Source organism: Astatotilapia calliptera, chromosome 11 (genome assembly GCF_964374335.1).
Source record: "Astatotilapia calliptera chromosome 11, fAstCal68.1, whole genome shotgun sequence".
Taxonomy (NCBI): Eukaryota; Metazoa; Chordata; class Actinopteri; order Cichliformes; family Cichlidae; genus Astatotilapia; species Astatotilapia calliptera.
This window is the reverse complement of record NC_137432.1, coordinates 36,144,909-36,166,405: the sequence shown is the minus strand read 5'-3', so window position 1 is coordinate 36,166,405 and position 21,497 is coordinate 36,144,909. Positions and strand designations below refer to the sequence as shown.

General features: G+C 38.8%; 3 protein-coding genes and 1 long non-coding RNA gene across 10 annotated transcripts; 3 read left to right on the top strand and 1 right to left on the bottom strand.

The window, feature by feature from the left end:
• Nucleotides 1–866: 866 nt before the first annotated feature.
• LOC113032027 (membrane-spanning 4-domains subfamily A member 8-like) lies at nt 867–11,413 on the bottom strand. 6 transcript variants are annotated; one of them, XM_080308522.1, is made up of 9 exons: nt 10,968–11,410; nt 9,436–9,713; nt 8,369–8,566; nt 7,444–7,560; nt 3,878–3,934; nt 3,445–3,582; nt 3,047–3,169; nt 2,799–2,887; nt 867–2,294 (listed from the first exon to the last, which is right to left on the bottom strand). In XM_080308522.1, exons 2-8 carry the CDS (start codon nt 9,526–9,528, stop codon nt 2,822–2,824), a joined length of 792 nt encoding a protein of 263 aa, XP_080164648.1. In that variant the 5' UTR covers nt 9,529–9,713; nt 10,968–11,410; the 3' UTR covers nt 867–2,294; nt 2,799–2,821. The 6 variants fall into 6 exon arrangements, with proteins under 6 accessions (XP_080164648.1, XP_080164647.1, XP_080164649.1 ...); XM_080308521.1 differs by having other exon boundaries at nt 867–2,887; nt 10,968–11,408; XM_080308523.1 differs by having other exon boundaries at nt 867–2,887; nt 8,720–9,713; nt 10,968–11,405.
• On the top strand, nt 5,006–8,188 carry LOC145431973 (uncharacterized). The gene is made up of 2 exons (XR_013912308.1): nt 5,006–6,392; nt 7,727–8,188. It is a non-coding gene; the product is annotated as an uncharacterized LOC145431973 (long non-coding RNA).
• A 2,459-nt stretch (nt 11,414–13,872) lies between the features above and the next one.
• On the top strand, nt 13,873–15,460 carry LOC113032846 (uncharacterized). The gene is made up of 5 exons (XM_080308654.1): nt 13,873–13,974; nt 14,058–14,168; nt 14,799–14,855; nt 14,966–15,136; nt 15,278–15,460. Exons 1-5 carry the CDS (start codon nt 13,873–13,875, stop codon nt 15,458–15,460), a joined length of 624 nt encoding a protein of 207 aa, XP_080164780.1.
• Nucleotides 15,461–16,926: 1,466 nt separating this feature from the next.
• LOC113032028 (uncharacterized) lies at nt 16,927–21,170 on the top strand. 2 transcript variants are annotated; one of them, XM_026184669.2, is made up of 7 exons: nt 16,927–17,089; nt 18,712–18,849; nt 18,922–19,032; nt 19,141–19,197; nt 19,519–19,686; nt 19,778–19,894; nt 20,243–21,170. In XM_026184669.2, the coding sequence occupies exons 2-7, from the start codon at nt 18,739–18,741 to the stop codon at nt 20,312–20,314; spliced, it is 636 nt and encodes a 211-aa protein (XP_026040454.2). In that variant the 5' UTR covers nt 16,927–17,089; nt 18,712–18,738; the 3' UTR covers nt 20,315–21,170. The 2 variants fall into 2 exon arrangements, with proteins under 2 accessions (XP_026040454.2, XP_026040455.2); XM_026184670.2 differs by having other exon boundaries at nt 16,931–17,089; nt 20,246–21,170.
• The last annotated feature ends 327 nt before the right edge of the window (nt 21,171–21,497 follow it).

Below are 21,497 nucleotides of genomic sequence, written 5' to 3'. Positions count from 1 at the left end.
TCCAAGGAGTAATACTTGGCTAACAACCAGGCTTTCCTAATGAGAGTGCAGTGTCTCTGACTTTACTGCTTTCATGTTCTATGGGCTAATAAAATGTATCAACTTCCACATTATCACTTCATGTGGATAGCCCCTTTGGCGCCAGCGGCGGTCTGTGTTTAGTCTGTTCCTTCCCATTCCATGCAAGGCCACCTGGGTTGGCTGGAAGACTGTTTACTTAGCCTAGCAGGGCGAACGACACTGTCTCAGCTGAACTCTGGACACGCACACACATACACTGATATGCACACACTCATCCCCCCTCCATTTCCAAACGCCTTCGACGCTTATTCCCTTCCGATGCTGCACCCTTTACCCACCACTGTTGCTTGTCATGTGTTTCTTTGGTGTATTAAGAGTTTTTCATGTGCAGAGGTGTTTTTTCCAGTCTCAAATTGATCTCCCTGTTGGAGCTCAGTCTGGGGGGAGTTATTTTTTCTCCTTATCTTTCCTCATGTGGTGCATTTTCCATTGTTATACCTCTCTGACCTGTCTTCCCCATGTGATGTTTTTGTGTAATGTATGTATGGTCGGAGGGTAAGATGGCGCCGCCATTGTGTGCAATAGGTCGGCAGCCTTATGAAATTTCCCCTTGTGGGACTAATAAAGGTATATCAAATCATTTTCATGTATCCTTGTATGATAACTGTTGAGAGTATCTTCTCCAGTGAAATTCTTTGGATTTTCCAGGACAGGTGTTGGGTCGCAGGTTTTAAAGCCAACATGATAACCTTATCTAGCCAATGGTTTGGAGATCCAACTTTTTAAATCCAATGAAAATCAAATTACTCAAAAAAACAAAATCCTCTGGAAAGAAGTAGCAGGCATTCTTGAAACACAATTTAATAAGCAGACTCATGTGAACAGCAAGATAGTACATTAAGACAGAATAGAAAAACAACAGATAGAAAGAAGCAAAGCAAACCCTGGGGTGTAGAGCCATAAGCACAGACTGCAGAGTCTCACCAAGAGAGACAGAAAAGAGCCTGGTGGACCGCTGACCCATCTTTTATAGGGGTCAGGAATCACTCCTGCTACTGGGTAACTTTCCACTCGTCCTCCAGCCAAAAACAGCAGATGCAGGATCAGGTGCAGGTCAGGGGTGTGGCCAGGAGCCATCTTCAGATGGATCACGTTTAATGAATACATTTGAATGCTAATCAATAAATTTAAAAAAAGAAACCATTGTTGTGCTTTGTCACAATAGGCCACAACATGTCAAATGTCAGACATTAATCCTGATTATTAAATCACAAAACAAGCAGTATGCATAAATTTATGATGTGGATAATACTTGGCCTAAATATATTGGTTACATACAATTTTTATATATATATATATACATATATATAGGTTAAATGCTTAAAATGCTAATTCTAATATATATATATAAACACTTCAGTGTAGGTAAAGTGTGTGTATATATGATTATATAGTACTGTTATGATCCTTAAGGTGATTTTATTGTGATCTGTTCACTATTTTTGCTGCACACTTTCTGTTTTTTTAAGAGACATGTTTTGGTTGTAATCCATTGGAGCAAAACGTCTGGTGACGTTCAGTGCAGGTATATAGGTATCCATCCATCCATCCATCCATCCATCCATCCATCCATCCATCTTCTTCCGCTTATCCGGGGCTGAGTCGCGGGGGCAGCAGCCCATGCAGAGAAGCCAGACCTCCCTCTTTCCAGCCACCTCCTCTAGCTTGTCCGGGGGAACACCCAGGCCAGCAGAGAGATATAATCTCTCCAGTGTGTCCTGGGTCTGCCCTGGAGCCTCCTCTCGGTGGGACATGCCCGGGACCCCTCATCCGGAAGGCAGCCCCTCCCGGATGGCTGAACGTCTCACCTTATCTCTAAGGGAGAGGCCAGCCACCCTACGGAGGAAGCCCATTTCTGCTGCTTGTATCCGCGATCTCGTTCTTTCGGTCACTACCCACAGCTCTTGACCATAGGTGAGGGTAAGGATATAGGTCGAACGGTAAATTTAGAGCTTTCCTTTTACACTCAGCTCTCTCTTCACCACAACAGACCAGTACTGCGGCCGCTTCACCAATCCGTCTGTCGATCTCCTGCTCCCTTCTCCCGTTACTTGTGAACAAGACCCTGAGATACTTAAACTCCTCCACTTGGGGTATAGATATACATGTCATCCAAAAATCCACAGCATGGGAAGTTGTCAAAACCATTCAAAAAGGTTCTAGTATCTGTCCAAACTGCCCTGCAGATCGTCCTCAGTCCAGTCGTACTAGCACTAATAAAGGAGACGAAATTTGAAAACTCTCGAGTCATTTCAAAACACTACGATGACGAAAACACTCAGCCCACAGCTTCACAAAAAGGCTTCATAACCCATCTCTTGACATCATGGATCTATATACAGTATATGCATGATCTCATAAGCTTAGAGATGGCTTCAAATTAGATATCATTATAAAATTTTAAATAAGTTTATTCTAAATATAACTATGCTTAAAAATGTGATCACTTTTTTAAGCATAGTTATAATGTTAGAAGTGATTGCTTTCGCCACTAAAACACATTGCATCCATGATGGTCACAACTAAAATAATAACATCACTGCCAAAAGTATATAGACAGTGTTGCCTCAGTGCCTCAGCTTCAATGACTAAAGACCTACAGCCCTCACGTCTGTAGTCAAATGCTGATGAAACGTGCAACAGATTCCGTTATTTTTATGTAACATGGACCAATATAGTCGTAGTACAGAGTCAAAGCTATGAAGGCACATGCTTACAATTCCTCACAGCACAATTACATTCAGACTGTAGGCTTAGTGGTAACTTCCTCGAGAAGTGGTTTGTAGAGCTCTGGGTCATCAGTGCTCTAAAAAAGAAAAGATTGGTGAAGTAAAATGACACTAAATCTTTTTGGCTTTTGAGCAAGTCACCAAATATTCACAAACTTCCACACAAGAACTCAAAACAAAAACAAAAAAACCCTCCACATTTACAGCCAACATTTTCTGCGACGCTAGTCTGTTACCTTGGTTTGTCCCTTTTCTTTGCTCTTCAGACTCTTGATCCCCAAGACGACTGAGCTGATGGTGACGCAGAGCTCCAGGACTGACAGCACAATTAGCACAGCAATGATGCTTCTGTAGAGCATCTGTTGGGATACAAACAACAGTGCTCAATTTTATTGCAGTAATAAAAGGATCAGAGGCTCAGACCCTTTGACCGGAGAGTGGGCGGAGACTTCTGTACAGACGTGACTGTGATCGCAACATCCTCCTACAGTCAAAAACCTATCTGATTACCAGCTGCAAATCCACAGATTTCAGAAGCAGAAACCTGTGATTATATCTACAAAACAATTAAAACCGTATATTTTCCACTTGTCACTTAGGTATTTGAACCTGAACTAACCTTAACTACACTTACCATAATTACTGTTTTGCCGCCGTAGCATTCATAACACATTTCCGGCCAATATAGATTAGATACACTGATGCTATACAGCACAATAGCTGCAATGGCAAAAGCAACGCCAGTCAGATTCAGAATCACATTGATGATAACCTGAAATACAAGATGGGTCAGTTAGTGTAAAATAAAATTTTAGACATTAGAAGGCTGGTCGGTTAAAAGTTTTACAGTCAGTCAGTGCCGGAAAGCTTGCAATGGTTGGTATTAAAGCTCTGCAGCTCCATCCTACATAAATACATATACATAGATGTGCATACATGAGACCTGGTGTAAACTTGTATATTGAAATAGAATAGTATACTTCTACTTTCATATCTTCAACTTAAACAGGAAAAAGAAGACACACGAAATTCAAGTTGTCCTTCTAAGGTACATCTGAACTACTCACCAGACATGGACTTGGATACTTGTCAGACAAAATGCTGACAATTCCAAACATGATGAACTACACAAGACAAAAAAACAAAGACAATAAAGTTACATTCCTCCAACTGAATGAGGAGACACATCATGTGTCTAAGGTGACAACAAGAAACTGCAATATATCAATAAAACCATAGAAGTAAGGGATTAAGATTTCCAGTAATAAAACACATTTGATTTCATAAGATCCTCCTGATTTGTCTTAAGCACCAAGTCTGATACTCTACATACTCTGAACCCCGGTTTCTCAACCACTGTGCTGTGGCACACAGGTGTGCTGTGAGAAATGGTCAGGTGTGCCGTGGAAGATAATCTGGTTCCACCTAATTCGTACTCTAAGCAACTGGCATGAGTAACGGGCAGAACAATTACATTCTCTTCCACTAGAAGACAGTACAACTACCTGCTCTAATTAAATGGGTTGCCAACTGCCAGTAAAACAGAAGAAGACGAAGGAGATATTACATAATAGTCATGCAGTGAGACGATGCAGCATGTAATACCAATAGATAAATATTTGAAAAGAACCTGACCTGGGTCCTGGAGAAGATTCCTACCCAGATGAAGGAACTAGCATGAGTAGTGGTCATGATCTCTGTCATTCCAGGAAAGGAGCAGATAATGAGGAACAAAGTCGAAATTGACTTTGTTTTGTTTGATAAACAATTAGATGTTTCTGACGATAAATATTAAATTGACATTTATTTTTGTTTGGCAATCACTTAGCATTAACTGGTATTTGTTTTTGCAGTTTGACCTTTCAATTCCACTCAAAGTAAACTTTATTGTCACCTCTGCTATATACAGTTCAGTATATAGAGAGATGAGACGAAGAGGCTCCAGTTCTATACAGTGCAAAAGAACAACAATAAATATAGGAAGAGTAAGAATGAGAAGAATAAATATATGTACAATTTGAGACTGAGGTAAGAGGAGTAAAATATACACTTTGAGGCAAAAATGGTTAATAACAGTCTAAAAATTTACAATTGAAATTTTGAACTGACTTTGAAGCGGTTCAAAATGACCAACGTAGCAGCTTTACAGTTTACAGTGTGAAACAAATGATCTGTCATTAGTTGTTATCAGTAAACTGCTGTAGAGTTAACTGCTATTTGTTTTTGCATCTGGACTTTGTATCTTCATCATTTAATTGAGTTATCAGTTAACACTCTTAGAGTAACTGCTGTTTGTTTCTGATCCTTGGATTTGATCTTGGGATTAATTTCTGTCATCAGTTGATGACAAGTGTTTTTGCATTTGATCCTATAATGGATTTTTGTCAGATATGATTTTCTTGGATTCATATATACAGTTAATTGCGTGAGTCAATTTCTAAATTAATTTTCATTTTTGTTTGTTTTGATTCTGAAGATAATTACTCTTAAGTCGATTGCTAAATTGACTTTTATTTTTGTTTGATTCATTTCTAATCAAGTATTGATACAGATTCTTTTTTAGTTAATTCTTACATTTTGACATTGTTGATTTCATCTTTTATTAGTTTAGTACAGTGTGTTTGTTTTTGAATTTTTTTACCAGCTGGGTTGCACTGCTTTGATTTTCCTTGCGTTAAATTAGAATAATTACATTTGCAGTTTTATTTCAGTATTACTTTCTTTACAGTTGAAGTTTGCAGTTTTGTGAAAAGAGAAAAACATTGCATTGTCATCATTTTCAAATAGAGGTCTAATTCTTAGCAATTGATGAAGAAATTTCAAAGAATAACAGAGAAAAAACATATCAGCAAAGTAAAGGAAATAAATAATAATTAGTGCAAGTAAGCGAGTCCTTATTCCTAGATATAGCATCTTGTCTTGGGTGGGGGCAACAGCCAGGAGTGCAACCATATTCCAAATAGAGAAGCAAGCTAATGAAGAATATGAGCAAGCAGAATGGACGAAAAAAGGGAGAAAATCAGGAGGAAGGAAATGGACAAGAAGCGAGAGCACGTGATGACAACCTTAGATATGTGCTAAAGTGGTGTGTCAATCGTGAATGAAACGGCTCTTATGCCGGGCTCACACTGTGCGATTTTTGGCCCATTTTAAGCCGATCTTTGAGTCGTGCGACCGAAAGAGCCGGCTCTTTTTAGTGAGCCGAGCCAAAAGAGTCGGTTCGCTAAAAAGAGCCAGAAATCCCATCACTAATGTGCTATTGGATGCTAAGAGGAAAAGAAAGACAAGTAAGAATCCAAGATCCAGACCACAAATTACAAGTTGAAGCCCAAAAATTACAAACGTCATCACAAAGAACTGGGGTACAAACTACAACACCTGGAGCTTCTGCCTGACTTTTTGAGTTTGCCTAGATCTGACAGCACACCTGGGAACACCGGTTATCCAGTGAAGTGAAAGGTGCTAACCGCTAGGCTAACTGGCAACAAGATGCCTCCCTTCTCCACAGATGACTACCACAGCCTCCTGCAGAAGATTGCAGTACTGGAGACAAAAATTCATCGCTTAGAAGTAAACGTGGAGGTAAATGCACTGTGTAGAAATGAAACAACCTCGCCATTGATTCAAAACAATGGCGATGAGCAAGCTAGCACACAGCTAAGGAGCACAGATAATGTGACCAAGAAATAAAACTCTGACATAAACATGACATAAATCATGTCTCCTGGAAGGGGGAGGACGTATCACAAGCAGGGCACGGCGAGCTGAAATCTCTGAAACCAACTGGCCTTCACTTCAGCTGAACTTCATTCGACCATGGCCTGCAAAGACTTCGCTAAATTCTTCACAGACAAAATCTGTTTTTTGATATTTTTATATACATATCACATGTACTCATAAACTTGTTGGCGCTCTGTGTTTTTGAGGGTCGGGAGCCTCTGTCAGTGCCATGTCTGGACTGAAATATTGAGAATTGGCATAAAGCGCAGAGGGTCTTTCATCACATCAAATAACAGTCAGGATGATATTTTCTGGGCCAAGTGAGTCCGAACAGAATGTCCCAAACTTAGATAATAAATCGGTATCAGGATAATATCAAAGCAAGGCAGGGAGGGTTTTTTTTTGTCTGTGTCATTCCAGGAAAGGAGCAGATAATGAGGGATGTGAACAGACGTGAGCGGGGGAAGGAGATTCAAAGGGTGACAACAGGACTGCCACGTCAGTTCCAGAAGAAGAAAGTCATAATAGTAATGTGTTATTGTTGGGATATAAAACTGTATTGCCCAATTCAGGGTCATGTTATTTGTCGAGTCACATGGCTGCTTTCACAGAGGTCCAGCGCTGCCAAAGCAAATGAAATCTTTTCAAAAAACAGATATTTCTCCTGTACTTCCTTCGAAGAAATTAAATGTTTTTGGATATTATTTCCACATTTTGATTCGTCTGACCACAGAACAGTTATACACTTTGCTTTTTAAATTAGCTTTGGCCCAGAGAAGATATTTCTGCCCTGTTACCAGTTAACCTAATACGCTGCAAAATGTTTCTCCAGCAGCTCCTTTGAGTAGTATTTACTTATGTGGATCCAATCTTAGTTCAGAAACATGAGGAAAAAGCTGCTTAGCTTGCTTACCAACCCTCCCATCCAACAAGGATAGCCGGTATAACTCATGGTCCATGATCCATCGTGTTGGCTTATAAGGATTGATCCGAGGACAACATTGAGAAGCCCAATCATAATCTGCAGAGTCTGAGAAAGAAGAAGCACAGAATGAACAACATGTGATCATGTGGTGTTCAACACCAGTCATAGGATATGCTGTATACTGGAGCACTTTCTCTCAGGCTTTTTCTGTAGTGTGATGAGAAAACTCTTAAACCATCTATCCATTCTCTTCTGCTTATCCTTTTACAAGGTTGCGGGGGGGCTGGAGCCTATCCCAACTGTCTTAGGACGAGAGGCAGAGTACACCCTGGACAGACTCGACACGGAAAGACCCCAGCCTGATGGTGGAAGTGAAGTCAGGAGGAGGCAACATCGCTAACCATCGTGCTGCCCTCTTTTAAACCACAGTGGATAAAAGCGTCTCACTTTTAAGTCCAATAAATTTGTCAGTGAGAGAGTTAGACTCACGTGGGGTAAGGAAACATGACACTGATACAAAGCCAGTGGCATCCCTGACACATAAAATTTACCTTTACTCTGTCTTCTTGGAAGGCTTTCTGACATTAATAGGAGGCAACAAAAGTTCTGACAGTGTTTTATCTCCTGAATGTTTAAATGTACAAGTGGATGAGTGAGTTTGTCTGTAAGCCTTTAAAGAAGTATGTGGTGGGTGCAAAGAAGAAGCTCATTAAAAGAATATTAACTAAACGTGTATCAGACTAAGTTAGCAGTTCATTTGCATTTTTAACTCATTCACTGCCATTGACGTCTACAGCCGTCAATTGCAGTGCATGAGTCAATGGGTTTAACCCATTCACTGCCAATGGCTGGCAGTGAATGAGTTAATAGAACATCTGGAGGCTTATCTGAAGCTTTAAAGGTTGTAGCTCACCCCCAGCACTATCTCAGAAGGTCTTTTGAGGCGCCTCAGGTGCTGAGACACTTTGCAGCACACTGGACTGCTGCAAAGGTTCTTGAGGATCTGGCACAGAGGAGGCCAAGGGCTATTAGGGTCAGAGGTCAAGGTGAGTATAGTGACTCCATCAGCCTTGGACACAGTGACAGACATCCTGAATTGAGATCCTGGAGACTGAAAGAGAGAAGAGTAGAAAAAAATGAACATAGTCTGAATCACATTAAGGCCCCAGCTGTGGAGAAATGGCTGAACTCATTGAAGTGTTAAGACAAAACATTTATTTAACTTGTGCAAATAACAAAATAAAAAATCTAATTCCCTCAATACCGATTTGTAACCCAAAGGATTTGACACAACGCAGAAGCTTGTGCTTTGTCGTTTTTTTCTTTGTACAATAGCACTTTTTGCACGTTCCAGCGAATTTTGCTCCAGCTCCGGAGCTGCACCGGTGCTCTGCTCCAGCAGCTCTCTTCATCTCCGGCCCTGCCGCTACAGAAATAGGGAGTTGACCGCTCACCAGATGGCCAGGCACTCCTTTTCTAATGTACCGTACCTGGCCTCATGCTCCGACAATTTTCAGCTGATGTACACAATGGGGCAGTCAATGATGTACACAGGAGCTCGTCGACCTGGGTCATTGGGTAGGCATCAAACGGTGGCACTTCGTTCATCTTGCAATACTTCACACAGAACCACATAGACCTAACTATGGGGCTACACCAAGCACTGTGCGACTCTTCTACTATTCCCAGCTTTAACATTTCTGCCAGTTCGTTTTGCACAATTTGTCTTTTGTGCTCAGGTAACATGTAGTGGTGCGAACACACCATCACACCAGCCTGCGTTTCAAAGTGATGCTTCATGAGATTTGTATGGCAGAACATAACTGCAAAACACTCTCAAAACAGTGCTGCAGCGCCATGCAGCCTCCTGAACGCCAAGGGCCAGTCCTCCCATCCCATCTGGAAGGGGCGCTGATGGTCCTCAGGGGAGGGCCCCAATCAGTCCACGATGGCTCTCCTAACGTCAGAAAGGACACGTACACTGTTGTGAGAAGGCTCAGCGCCGCCACCTGGGCTTCCACTAGTATGCGACCGTGGTTGCCTGGAACACCTCCAGAATTGCTTGGGGGTCATCTGGGGAGCTTAGGTTTCAGCACCACTGTAACCCAAAACACCGACATGATGCAGAAACGTGCGTTTTGCCTTTGTTTATTTGCTACAATATCACTTTTTGCACTTTCCAGCGCACACTTCTTTGGCTCCAGATCTGCACCAGTGCTCTGCTCCAGCAGCTCTTCTCCTCTCCAGCCCGGCCACTACTGAAATAGGGAAGGCATGATTAGATGATGCTCGTCGACTGTAAACACCAGCCTTCCCTGACACCACACCCTGAACCCACTGCTTCACTCCTCCTCTGCAGCTGAGCTACCAACCACACCCTGTCACACTATTGTCTTATATTAATTCTTATAAAATCACCTTATAATGAAGGTGAGCTCCATTAACGGTAACTTATACTGAATGGCTGTTAATTATAATTAAATAAAATAACTTGTATATAAATAAATTACTACATAAAGTGATGCAGTTATGTTTACATTTGCTGTCCATGTGCTATACATTTAAATATTAGATAAAGATGATGATTAACTGAATAACAGTACTAAAGAAAAACACTCACAGTCACTTTATTAACCATTAAACTGCTTGTTAGTGAAATATCTAATGAAAGCACTTTAAAGTATTTAAACATGCAGATATTGGAAAGATGACCTGCTGAGGTTAAAGTGAAGGAAGGTGATTTAAGTGGTCTTCGGTAAGAGATGGGCTGGTCTGAATATTACAGAAACTGATGATCTACTTAGACAATGATTTCTAAGGTTTACAGAAAAATGTCCATAATGACAAATTCAGTGAGGTCTATGAGAGAAAAATACCTTGTTTATTATAGAGGTCAGAGAAGAATGGCCAGACTGCTTTGAGCTTTAACAAAGGTGTTAGGAATAAAATGATTAAATAAGTTGTTTTTATGTGTTTTTTTATACACATTCCAGTTGTGCTCATTAAGAGTTGGCACTCTGTATAATAAAGGTCAAAAGCATCAATTCAGTGCTATAATTGAATCGAATTATTGAGGCTGACGTGCTGAGTTGCAGAAGGATTTGCAAACATGCACATCATAACTAATTAAAATCAGGGTGACATTTCTCTGGGACAAGGCAGTCTGAATAGAACGTCTGAATGAGTAGAAGCAACAGGCTGAGAATCGCAAGCATATCTGTGCCAAGCAGAATTAAACCAGCTCTGAAGGCAAAGGCTCCTATTAGCAGCATGCACTCGATAAAGTGGCATTGGAGAGTATTTCTGAAACCGAGACTGAGAAATCATGAAACAAATATCAGACAGATTGTACTGTAATTCCATCTTCCTGTGAAATTAAGTAACAGCGTAAAGCTGCATGAAAAATTCTGAACTTAATTCTCTTTTCATTAGCTTTGTTGATATTTTTGAAATCGTCTGGCCTTTGTTTTTTGTTTTTTTTATCCTCATATAAGGAAAGTGCTGTTACCTACCAGAGAGAAAACTCGACGTTAATCTGCTGTAAAGCGGAAGAAGCTCGACTTTACTCCTGTAAATGTTTGAAAGTGACTGCCCTGCTACCAGCGGCAGGGAGCGAAACTGCGTCAACTGTTCCGGAAAATCGAGCTATGCTTTTGGTCAGCCTTTTTTCTGGACACTATAATATGGCGCAGTATGACGTAATTCAACTATTACAGTAATACAGCTCCACCCGTGACTGGCACCACGAAGGGCATTGCAGCTTTCCAAGTTAGTCCTACAGGCCCGCTTTGATCTCCAGCCCCTGTTTACCAATGATTACGTCACATTGACCTAAATTACAATACAAAATAAAACAAAAACCGATTTACTTGTCAGAGCAGAAGAAAAGCAAGCAAGATCAAATTAATATCTGGTTGTATGTTTGTTGCGCAGCTGTTGTTGGATGCGAAATTTTGCCCGTTGTTCTTCCGCCCACAAGGAAGATATAAACAAATTAACCCTTTGCTCAACGTCCAGTTAAACACACTGATAATTGAAAATAATCCAATATAGAAGAATTACCCTCACTAGCAAAAAGGAACAACACAGTGGAAAACGTTGGTGGACTAATTTAGCAATATTTTAAATGAACTCCGGTTATAACTATATATTATAAATATTTATATAAACATCTGCAAAACTTTTTTATATTACTTTGACATTGTGTTGTTTTTTTTTCAATTTTTCTAAAAAGTTTAGCTAAAATGATGATAATTTCTGACAATAATCTAGCAAATAAACGTTTTGATGAGGCTTCATCAAATTTGGGACTATTGAAAAGAATTACGGTGCTCTCTGGTGGACACACATATGAAATCAGACGTGTCACTACATTAACCTAAGGATAAGGAAACAGATTATAATAATCAAAGCGCCGATTTTTATCTATTTATTTAGGCATTAAGTGAAACAGCAAATTGTTGTAGAAATGCACATTAATGACTGTTCGTAGGATTTTAGTGGAAGCACAGCAAACCTCCAAGAAGTGTGTTATTACAACATAATTATAATTAATTTTGGATGGCATTTAAGTATTAAATAACTACTATTGTTATTAAGCTTGAAACAGCGTTATTGCTAAAAATTTAAGACACAGGTGAACGTGACAGAAAATCGTAACTGCGCCAATCCTCCAAAAGTTTACAAGAAAATGAATCACTGACGGGATTTGCGCTGCGTGTTTTGTGGTGATTGCAGAGGTGGGAAGTAACGAAGTACACATACTTTGTCACTGTACTTAAGTAGAATTTTCAGGCATCTGAAGTTTACTTGAGTGTTTCTTTCTTTCTTTCTTTCTTTCTTTCTTTCTTTTTAGTGTGTGTGTGTGTGTGTGTGTGGGGGGGGGGGGGGGGGGGGGATTGTTATTGTTTTTTGGGTCTGTAGGCTACATGTGACATTATATTTCTTCAGATTGTGAAAGGTGCTACAAATCAAACTGAGGCAGACTACCTGTGTCATTTATAGGCTGCTTAAAAATGCTCTGCAGGTTACTGCATGATGAACAGGTTAGTTTGCTGTCCTGTGATGGATTTAGATCAAAAAGCCTGTACTACTACTCAGTCTACTGGAACTGTTAAAAAGAAACATGTACAAAACTCCACAATGTTAGAATGATTAGAATGATTTCAGGTAGAACTGCTACATTTTATTAAACAGAAGCTGTCAACTCTGCTCTCTTGTGTGGGCAACCATGAGGAAACAATTCCTTTTAAGTTGTAGATTCAACCTGCTTCATATTTTTGGCCACCAGATGCTACCAAAGAAGATTATGTTGAAAGACTTTGAGTAATGAACCCTTTATGGATACAAGTTCCGATGCTTCAGAAAGCTTCATTTGTCTGTCACTACCACTAAGCTGACACTTAGAAATAAAAAGGAACTAAACAGGAAACTTCTAAATGAACAGGCCAGCCAGGATGAGGGAAAAATTGACGACCATGTAACAAAGAGCAGTGGCAGAAACAGACAATATATACACAATAGGAAAGTAACACATCCACACTGAGACTCAGACACATAAGCTTGACACTGGGAGTGAAGAAAAACAGAAAGACTGGAAAAACAAAAAGATGAAACACAGAGAGGAGAATGTGGGACCAGGAAAGGGAGAAACACAGGATGCAGGGCTACAGATATAATAACAACACAAGAGAGGGAACACAGAGAAACCAGACAAACACAAGGACACAACCAGGGAGACAGGAATCACAAAAGGAAACTAACAGCTAAGGAACATATACATAATCCAAGTAACCATGACAACATTCAAGTTATCTTTTTTATTAGCTGCAACAGAAGAAATGTCACATTTTGACCTTTTCCCCAAGTCCCACTTGAAGCCACCATTGCATCATACAGCACTTAATAATATATACATATCACAGGTGAATGGAAGATTAAAAAAGCAGAAGTATTTAATAAAAATATGTATTATTAAAGAATAAGACAGAAAAGACAGAAACACAACAAGCTTTACTTTGTCCTCTGTTGCATATTTTACAGTTACTAAATAAATAATGGCAGGCAAAGGACACAAGCATTATCTCACTGCCTTAGAGCACACCCACAGCTTTAATACACCTGCATGTTTGGATTTGATAGGTTTGTTGACTGATAATTGTGACTCTGTTTGCTTTAAGCATTGAGAATTTGGCACATTCAAATGTGGGTCCTCTGCAAATACCCACCCTTCACATGCACACATGAACCAAAAATGAGAGACCAACTGCGTGAGCTCCAACCTCTAGTCAGTAGCAAGACGACACATTTCTTTGGTGGGAGGCACATTCCCACTGCTGAACAAAAGGACAGAAACGTCTTTCAAGTTTTAGGTGTCGGTCCATCATCAAAAAAAGGAAGCTGGCAAATAGTGAGAAGATGCTTCCATCAGTGTGTCACATCCTGAAGTTTCTTTGCTGCAGTCCAAAGATTTGCTGCTGTTTGCATCTGCTGCAGGTCTTTGATGCTGCAGCTATTGGGGTGAGAACGTAAAAGAAATGTATCATCCAGCTGTTAAAAGATAATTTTAAGCTTTTACTTTAATCGTTCTGAATCCTTTACAGACTATACAGATCTTAGTGGGCCTGTTTAACATTGGACTTGGGCCGGGACGAACAAGCACACATCCTGGGGACCTCAGCAGCCTGGGAGCTGCTTACTGGCTGGGTGCTGTGGTAAAATAATCTTCTTTTTCCTTTTATTGTTGCATATTTAGCATTTTTTGTGGTAGAAGAGTTTTTTATTTTGACCTGCAGGAAAAAAGAAGGCCTTTCTTAAATTAACGTGTCTTTTATGCACATGTTAGTTATCCTGTCATTTGTAGGTCCAAATATTTAATGTTGGGAGTCATTCTTCAACCTACAACTGTACACTTCGTGGCAGCTCTCAATTGGACTTCACAATAGCTCAGATCAATTACTTCATAACTCATGCTGGGCTTGGTGTTGTAGCTCCTCTCCCTATGTGTCAAATTTCTGCTGATTGATTTTACAGCAGTGAGGTGGGGCTGTTTGCCTGACATGACCAAAGCTGTCCCTTTGTCACAAGGGTCACCAAAGCAGGTAGCTCTGGTGGAGTTTTACACCAGATCTCCTTCCTGATACAATCTCAAAAGAATTTATGTTTCCAGCTGGAACTCACCTGCTAAGCAAAGGTGTAAAATCACCCGAAACTAAAGTCTATAACTTTTCGATAAATACATTAACAATTTGTTAAATGGTCTATTACCTTTTTCTTTTTAAAAAAAAGGACTTTTCTTGAATTTATGATCACCTCTAACATCGTGTCTACTGACCTCTCACCAGTTCATTGTTAGTGGAATTGTGTCCATTTTGGCTGGACAACTCCGTTCATCCTGTTTGGTAAGAAAACTCATGAAGGACTTAAGACTGTACTCTAAATAAGATTGTCAATAAAAAATGTGTTAAACAACTTGTTTCTAAGTTTTAATTTTCTAAATGTCTCCTCTCAGATGGGCTTCTCTGTTTTCATGAATATTGCTGGTGGGATCTTTGCCATTACTGCCATTGTGCTGTATGGCATGGACCTGAGAGACACCTCTCTCCTCTGGATTTGTGACCGCAGCAGCGATGATGCTGTTCTTGATGAAGACAACTGCAGAAATGTAGCGCTTTTTGCCCAAGTAATCCAGCCTAAACACACATTTACAGTGTACAATAACTGCAGCAAAGTTGTCATGTGAGTTGCTCTGTACAGTGCTATATGACAATTTTTGAGATAAATTGTGTTTTTTCTTTATTTTACTGTGTTCTAAAATCATCAGAAATTACTGAAATCCTTGGACATCACACTGATCATCCTGGCTCTTCTTCAGCTGGCTGTCAATATTCGTTATGCTATTTGGGGCATCAGAGCTCTGTGTCCACAGGGTGACAAAGATGTCGAGGAACAGTTGCCACAAATCATGGAAGAGATCATCCTGATCCATCCCAGAAATGAAAACTGACCTCGTGAACACATGAATGCATGAGCTGCACATTTACTTCTGTTTCTCTGAACTCCAGCAGAAAGTATTGACAATAATCCCGTCCAGTATCTCTCTGTAAATCCTCATCTGCTTGTAGATGATTTCTTTGATGCTTGAATAAAAAAAAGAAGTAAAACTATTTGTTTTGTTCTTCAGTTTCATAGGATTTCTGGCTTTTTCCACCGTTGGGAAGTACTTGAAATATTTCTTTATGCTAATTTTCTGATGTCATTGTGTAAACAAATGAGAAGACTCTGTTCTACACACACGTACAATAAATGATAAGAATGCACCTGTGCAGATATAAAATTGACAACTCACAGAACAAAAATAACCCATCAGTAAATCATGATGTAATGTTCTTGAAGTGCACTGTGTTTTGTGTCTGCAGGGTGTCAAAGATACTGAGATTTCCCAGCCAATTTTGAAGGAAGTCCTCATGATGAGTCCCGGTGCTGAAAAAGGATTCACTCTAATGTTTGGATCCTTGAAATAAATCCTCAAGATCTACTAGCAGAATCAAATCAAAACTGCATTACAACAGTAATAATGTTTAATGACTGTTACTGCAAAGCTGTTTCTTAACTCAATTAATTCATTCTAATCATTTTCTAACTTGCAGATTTTCTATTCTACAAACATATAATAGTAATTGAATGGCACGGTTGCACATTAGCAAAGCACATCAATGCACGGTATGGAAGTACTAGTTTGTCTGTTTTTTCTCGTATTTTTAGCTCTTTTAATAAACTGTAACTTCACTGAGTGAATGGAGCAAACTGCAAAATGATAATTTTAATTAATAAATATTTTCACTGTTATTTTCACTTATTTTCCCCGTTTTTGTTTGTTTGTTTTGAAAAAGGGCCCAAATGTTGTTTTAGCTTTTGGCTGCATATGACAACAGAAAGAATACACAGTGAATTAGAAATGAAACTGTAAAATGAACCAACCTATAAAAAAAAATAAAATAATGAGCTTTATGTATTGTTCTTACTCGTTTAATTAAAAAGCATAATGAAAACAATGATGACTCTTCAGTTACAGCACTTATCATTTTTTAATATGATTAATATTAAAACGATAGAAGAAGAGGAAAACAAAACACTAGAACATATTTTTTTCTGGAATACCTTCATCACGTGACAATTTTATTATTTAAAAAAAAATCTAAAAACCTTCGTCACATGTATTTTTATTCATAGACCATATTATTATTTTTTAGATGTGTCACTGCTCTTTTGTTAACTAATGTTAAGATAAAGTCTGCACATAATATTTTTCATGTGCAGAAAATCGTCCCTTTATATAAAAGACAAAGAACTGTCTCTGTGTTAAACAAACTTTACGTTACCACTGTGTATCGAATCAGCAGGAACAAAATAAAGAGAGCTGGGAGTAATTACTTACAGAGTACCAGGTGGCATCACTGTATTATGTTCCAGAAATGCTGAACTTTAACCTGGTCATAGATTTTGCACATTCAGTTTTAAATGGCTTTTATTTTGAAGAAAAGTGTGACACAGGAAGTTTCACTTTTATTTTTACCTGAGTTTGTCACCAGCGAACGAAACTGTTGGCGTTACAGGGATTGAGGCAGCTCGCCAGGTAAGTCATCTGCACGAAACGCACACTTGCAGTCATTTATAATACTTAACGTGAAGCCGCAGACTGTATGATGCGGATTTTTCTCAATGTTTGCACTGCTTGCAAAAGAAATGAATAGACAAGGAATAATTTAAACTTAAACTTTGAATACATTAATTTTTTTTATCATGTAGCCTATTCGTTTTAATTTTGTTCGATTTTGTTTTATTTTAGCTGTTTTGGGTTAATAATTGATTTTCAAGGTCACTTTCAATTACCCTGATTTCTTATTTGAGTACATATCTTTGCTATAATATAGGCTGAAGGAAGTGCAAAGATTTCTCAGAACTTCATCTGCCGAGAGACAAAACCCGTTCGTAAGCATTCAATCACAGTTACTCTTTCAAATACCAAGCAGCGCTTCCTGTTTTGAAATTACGCATGTCAATCACATTAAATTCCAGCGTTTGTAGCTGTGAAGTGTAATATGATAGTGAAAAGGACCACTAACACTTCCCACGGAGCAAACTGACTTCTTCTTCTCTTCAACCAACAATCCAAGCGTTCCTACACTCAACCTGCCATAAACAAAGCAAACAACTTATAATTTGACAGTTCGGGGACTTTGGGTAGTTATGATAACAAACGACAATCAAAAGAAAAACCTACATTAAGGCGATCCAGTGCTTATTATTTTGTTAAAAGAAAAAAAATTTAGATTTTAAAAAATACACATACTTTGTCATTTCAAAATGCGATATGCCAATATGTCGACTAATATATATATATATATATATATATATATATATATATATATATATATATATATATATATATATATATATATATATATATATATATATATATATATATATATATATATATTCTTTAGAAAAATGAGAACAATTTTCCCTTTATTCCCGTTTATTTGTTTGTTTGTGCTCTAAGGTTGCTGGTTATTCTTTTTGTGGCATTCCAACAGCAGCAAACAGCGAAGTTGCAGAGCGCCCTCTGGTGGACAGTCATAGCATGATTGAAGAGTGTTTTTTCCCACCTCTTCTTTACTTTTTAAATTTTGTACTTATAGAGTAGCAATAAAATTGATGATGACATCCATGCATTTTCTTTTCTAATTTTATTTTGAGAACAGTTATTTAAAAACAACAATAACAAACAAAACCAAAAAACAAACTACCTTTACCAATGCATCCACCTTCTCTCAGATGCACTTCTGTCCATAATCATGTTATCAGCCAACCTTTTGCCAATGAATCTAATTAGCAGGGTTTCATTGATTTAGAAATCATTATATTTTTATTGTTTTTATTTACATCTCTTCTCAATTTCTTTGGAAACAGGTGTTTATAACATAGTTATACATTCCTTTATATGTCACACGTGCAAATGCTTAAGTGTATAGAGACAAGTTATCTGTGAAATATCATTATGTAAAATTATATGACACAGCAGGATTACATTATGCAGCATGTCACTACACACTCTCACTGCATATATTTGAGTCATAGCGATATGTCAGTCTTGTGTTGTTTGAGTTGTGATTTACTGTTTTGGCTTCATAGTGGGATTCATAATTTCAGTGTCTGTTGAACCATGCCTCCTAAAATCTCTTTGCCACTTTGCAGATGTGAGAGTTATCCATAGTCACTGTGATGACCACAAAAAAGAGCAGATTTCCACCACTGCATCAAACCCTCAAGACTTTCACCAGCTGTCCAGTGTTCAGGGGGGCGATGCCTAATGGGGCATTTGCAGTTCTTGGGGTGAGGGGAACTCAAATTCATTTAAAAAATTCATTTTTCATTGGTATGACTGTGTGATTTATTCTTTTACAGACCATACAGATCATGGTGGGGCTGTTTAACATTGGGCTTGGTCCCGGACGCACAAGCACACATCCTGGAGATTTGACCAGCTTGGGAGCTCCTTACTGGCTGGGTGCAGTGGTAAAAAAATAAAACTGTTGATTTAAGAATAAAAACAAAATAAGAAATGATGCATTTAGTATTTCTGACTTTAATGAGTTGTTTAATGAGTCGTTGATCCCCGTTCAGTGCATCGCAGCTGGAATCCTTTCCATTATCATCGGCCAGTGCCCCTGCTTGTGCTTTGTAAGTAAAGACTACTACTACTACTCGAGGGCAGGGATAGCTCAGTAGGTAGAGTGGTGGCCCCATGATCGGACGTCGGGGGTTCGACTCCACTGAACGGCTACCCTGAGGTACCCTGAGCAAGGTACCGTCCCTACACACTGCTCCCCGGGTGCTGCACTGGTGGCTGCCCACTGCTTCACTGGGTGAATGGGTTAAATGCAGAGGAACTATTTCCCTATGGGGACTAACACGCACACTTTACTTTAAAGACTAAAGTTAAAAGGAAACGTACATTGTTATGGAGCACAGTGAGGTAAATGATTGAATCTCTCCTCTCAGACATGGTATGCTGTGTTTATGAACATAGCTGGCTGCATCTTCGCCATCACTGGTATTGTGCTGTATGCTATAGACCTGGCAGAAGCCTCTGTTGTCTGGATGTGTGACTTGAACTGGTCCACTGCTCAATTCAACGATAACTGCAAATATGTGGCGTTCTTTGCTCAGGTAAATATGCTTTTAAAACATACAGAATAGCATATTTTTGTCATTAATCGTGCACATTGATTGTATTTTGTTAATTATTCCTTTATTTCAGAGTTTGCTGACAGCCATGGACATTACTTTGATCGTGCTCACTGTTCTCCAGCTGTGCGTCTGCATTAGTGCCACGGTTCTGGGAATCAGGGCTCTGGGTAACAGGATGAAGGAAAAAGTATGAACTAAGACAAACACACACACACACACACTCTCTCTCTTTATGGTATAATGAAAGGAATAACCTTGTGTTGATGGTGTATTTGTAAGACTGTAATTGGCTAAAGTCATCAATTACTGACTTGATTTTCTAAAGCACAAAAACAACGGCACATCGAGGTGTAAGAGTCGAGGTCCTCCTCAGACCATAATATTTATAGTACTATTCTTTGTAACGACCTATCAGGTATCAGTTGCTCTGGGCTGCTGGATGTGCTGATATAGCTTGACTAAAAACTACATGAAGAAAAATAGATACGGCCTGTACAATTATCTGTAATTGACTTTTTACTCTGCTTTGTCTCAGCAGGATCTCAGACATGCTGAGATTTACAAGCCTGTATTGAAGGAAGTCCTCATGACGTGTCCTGGTGCCTGAAATCAACTACCCTAACATGTGGATGCATGAAAAAGCGATATGTCTTTTTAAACCTTGTGTAAATCTATAAGATGCGTTAGTGAAAGGTAATCAAAAGTACAACCCCAACTCTGAAGAAGCTGGGATTCTGTGTAAAGTGTAAAGTTAAAATGCAGTGAAAATGAGTAAATCTCAGAAACCCATATTTTATTCACAGTAGAACAGAAATAGATGTCAAATGTTTGAACTGAAAATGATGCCTGTTTTTATTGGCTCTTGAGGAAGATCACAGGCATCTGGTGTTGATTTTTGGCCTTGTCGGTCGTGCAGAGTCTGAATGTTTTGATGACAGTCTGTACAGTAGATAATTAGATGTTCAACGTTTTTGTAACTTTACATTAAGGAACATTTTTCTGAAATTGTTCCACAATTTGTAGACAGTTTTTGTGGAGTAGAAAACCTCCAACTGTCTCTGTTTCTGAGAAAATCTGCCTCTGTGAGATCCTTTTTATATCCAGTAATCCTACCGACCTGTTGCTCATTAACCTAATTAGCTTGCACCCATACCATTTTTTTGTTTAATTGCTGCCATCAAATTCAAAATAAGCTACTATTTTAAGTGAAACAGTAAAAATCTGAGGTTAAACATTTAAATGTTTTGTTCTACTCGGAATAAAATGTGGGTTTATGAGATTTGCAAATCGTTGTATTCACATTTAACACAGTGTCCCCATGTGTAACTATCATGTAATAGTTACACAGTAAAGACAGTATTTACTCTGATACCCGTTTCAGTATATTTCAAAATGTTAAGTGTGTTTTCTGGCTGCAAATAATCTTCTACATTTATTGAATAAAACCTAAATAAATTGCAAAAGATGTGATATTACGCTGTGGGGTTTTTTCAGTAATAATATTCAGTCAGCTTTTCTGCAGGCGTCTCAGCGTACATGCTGGACACGCTTTGTAAGAAATAAAATGTGAACCAGCGCTATCAGGTTAGCTCAAAGTGGAGCTGATCCTGAACAATTTGGTGAGAACACAGCTGTTATATCTCAAAGTCTTAACTTAGCAAAATGTCAGGAATGTTTGAATATGATTTGTGGAAAGCTGTGACACTGAAAAGCTTTTTTTTTTTTAAACAAGCAAGTATGCACAGCTGCTTGACCTGTGATTAGCATTTACACATCTATTTTCTTCCGCT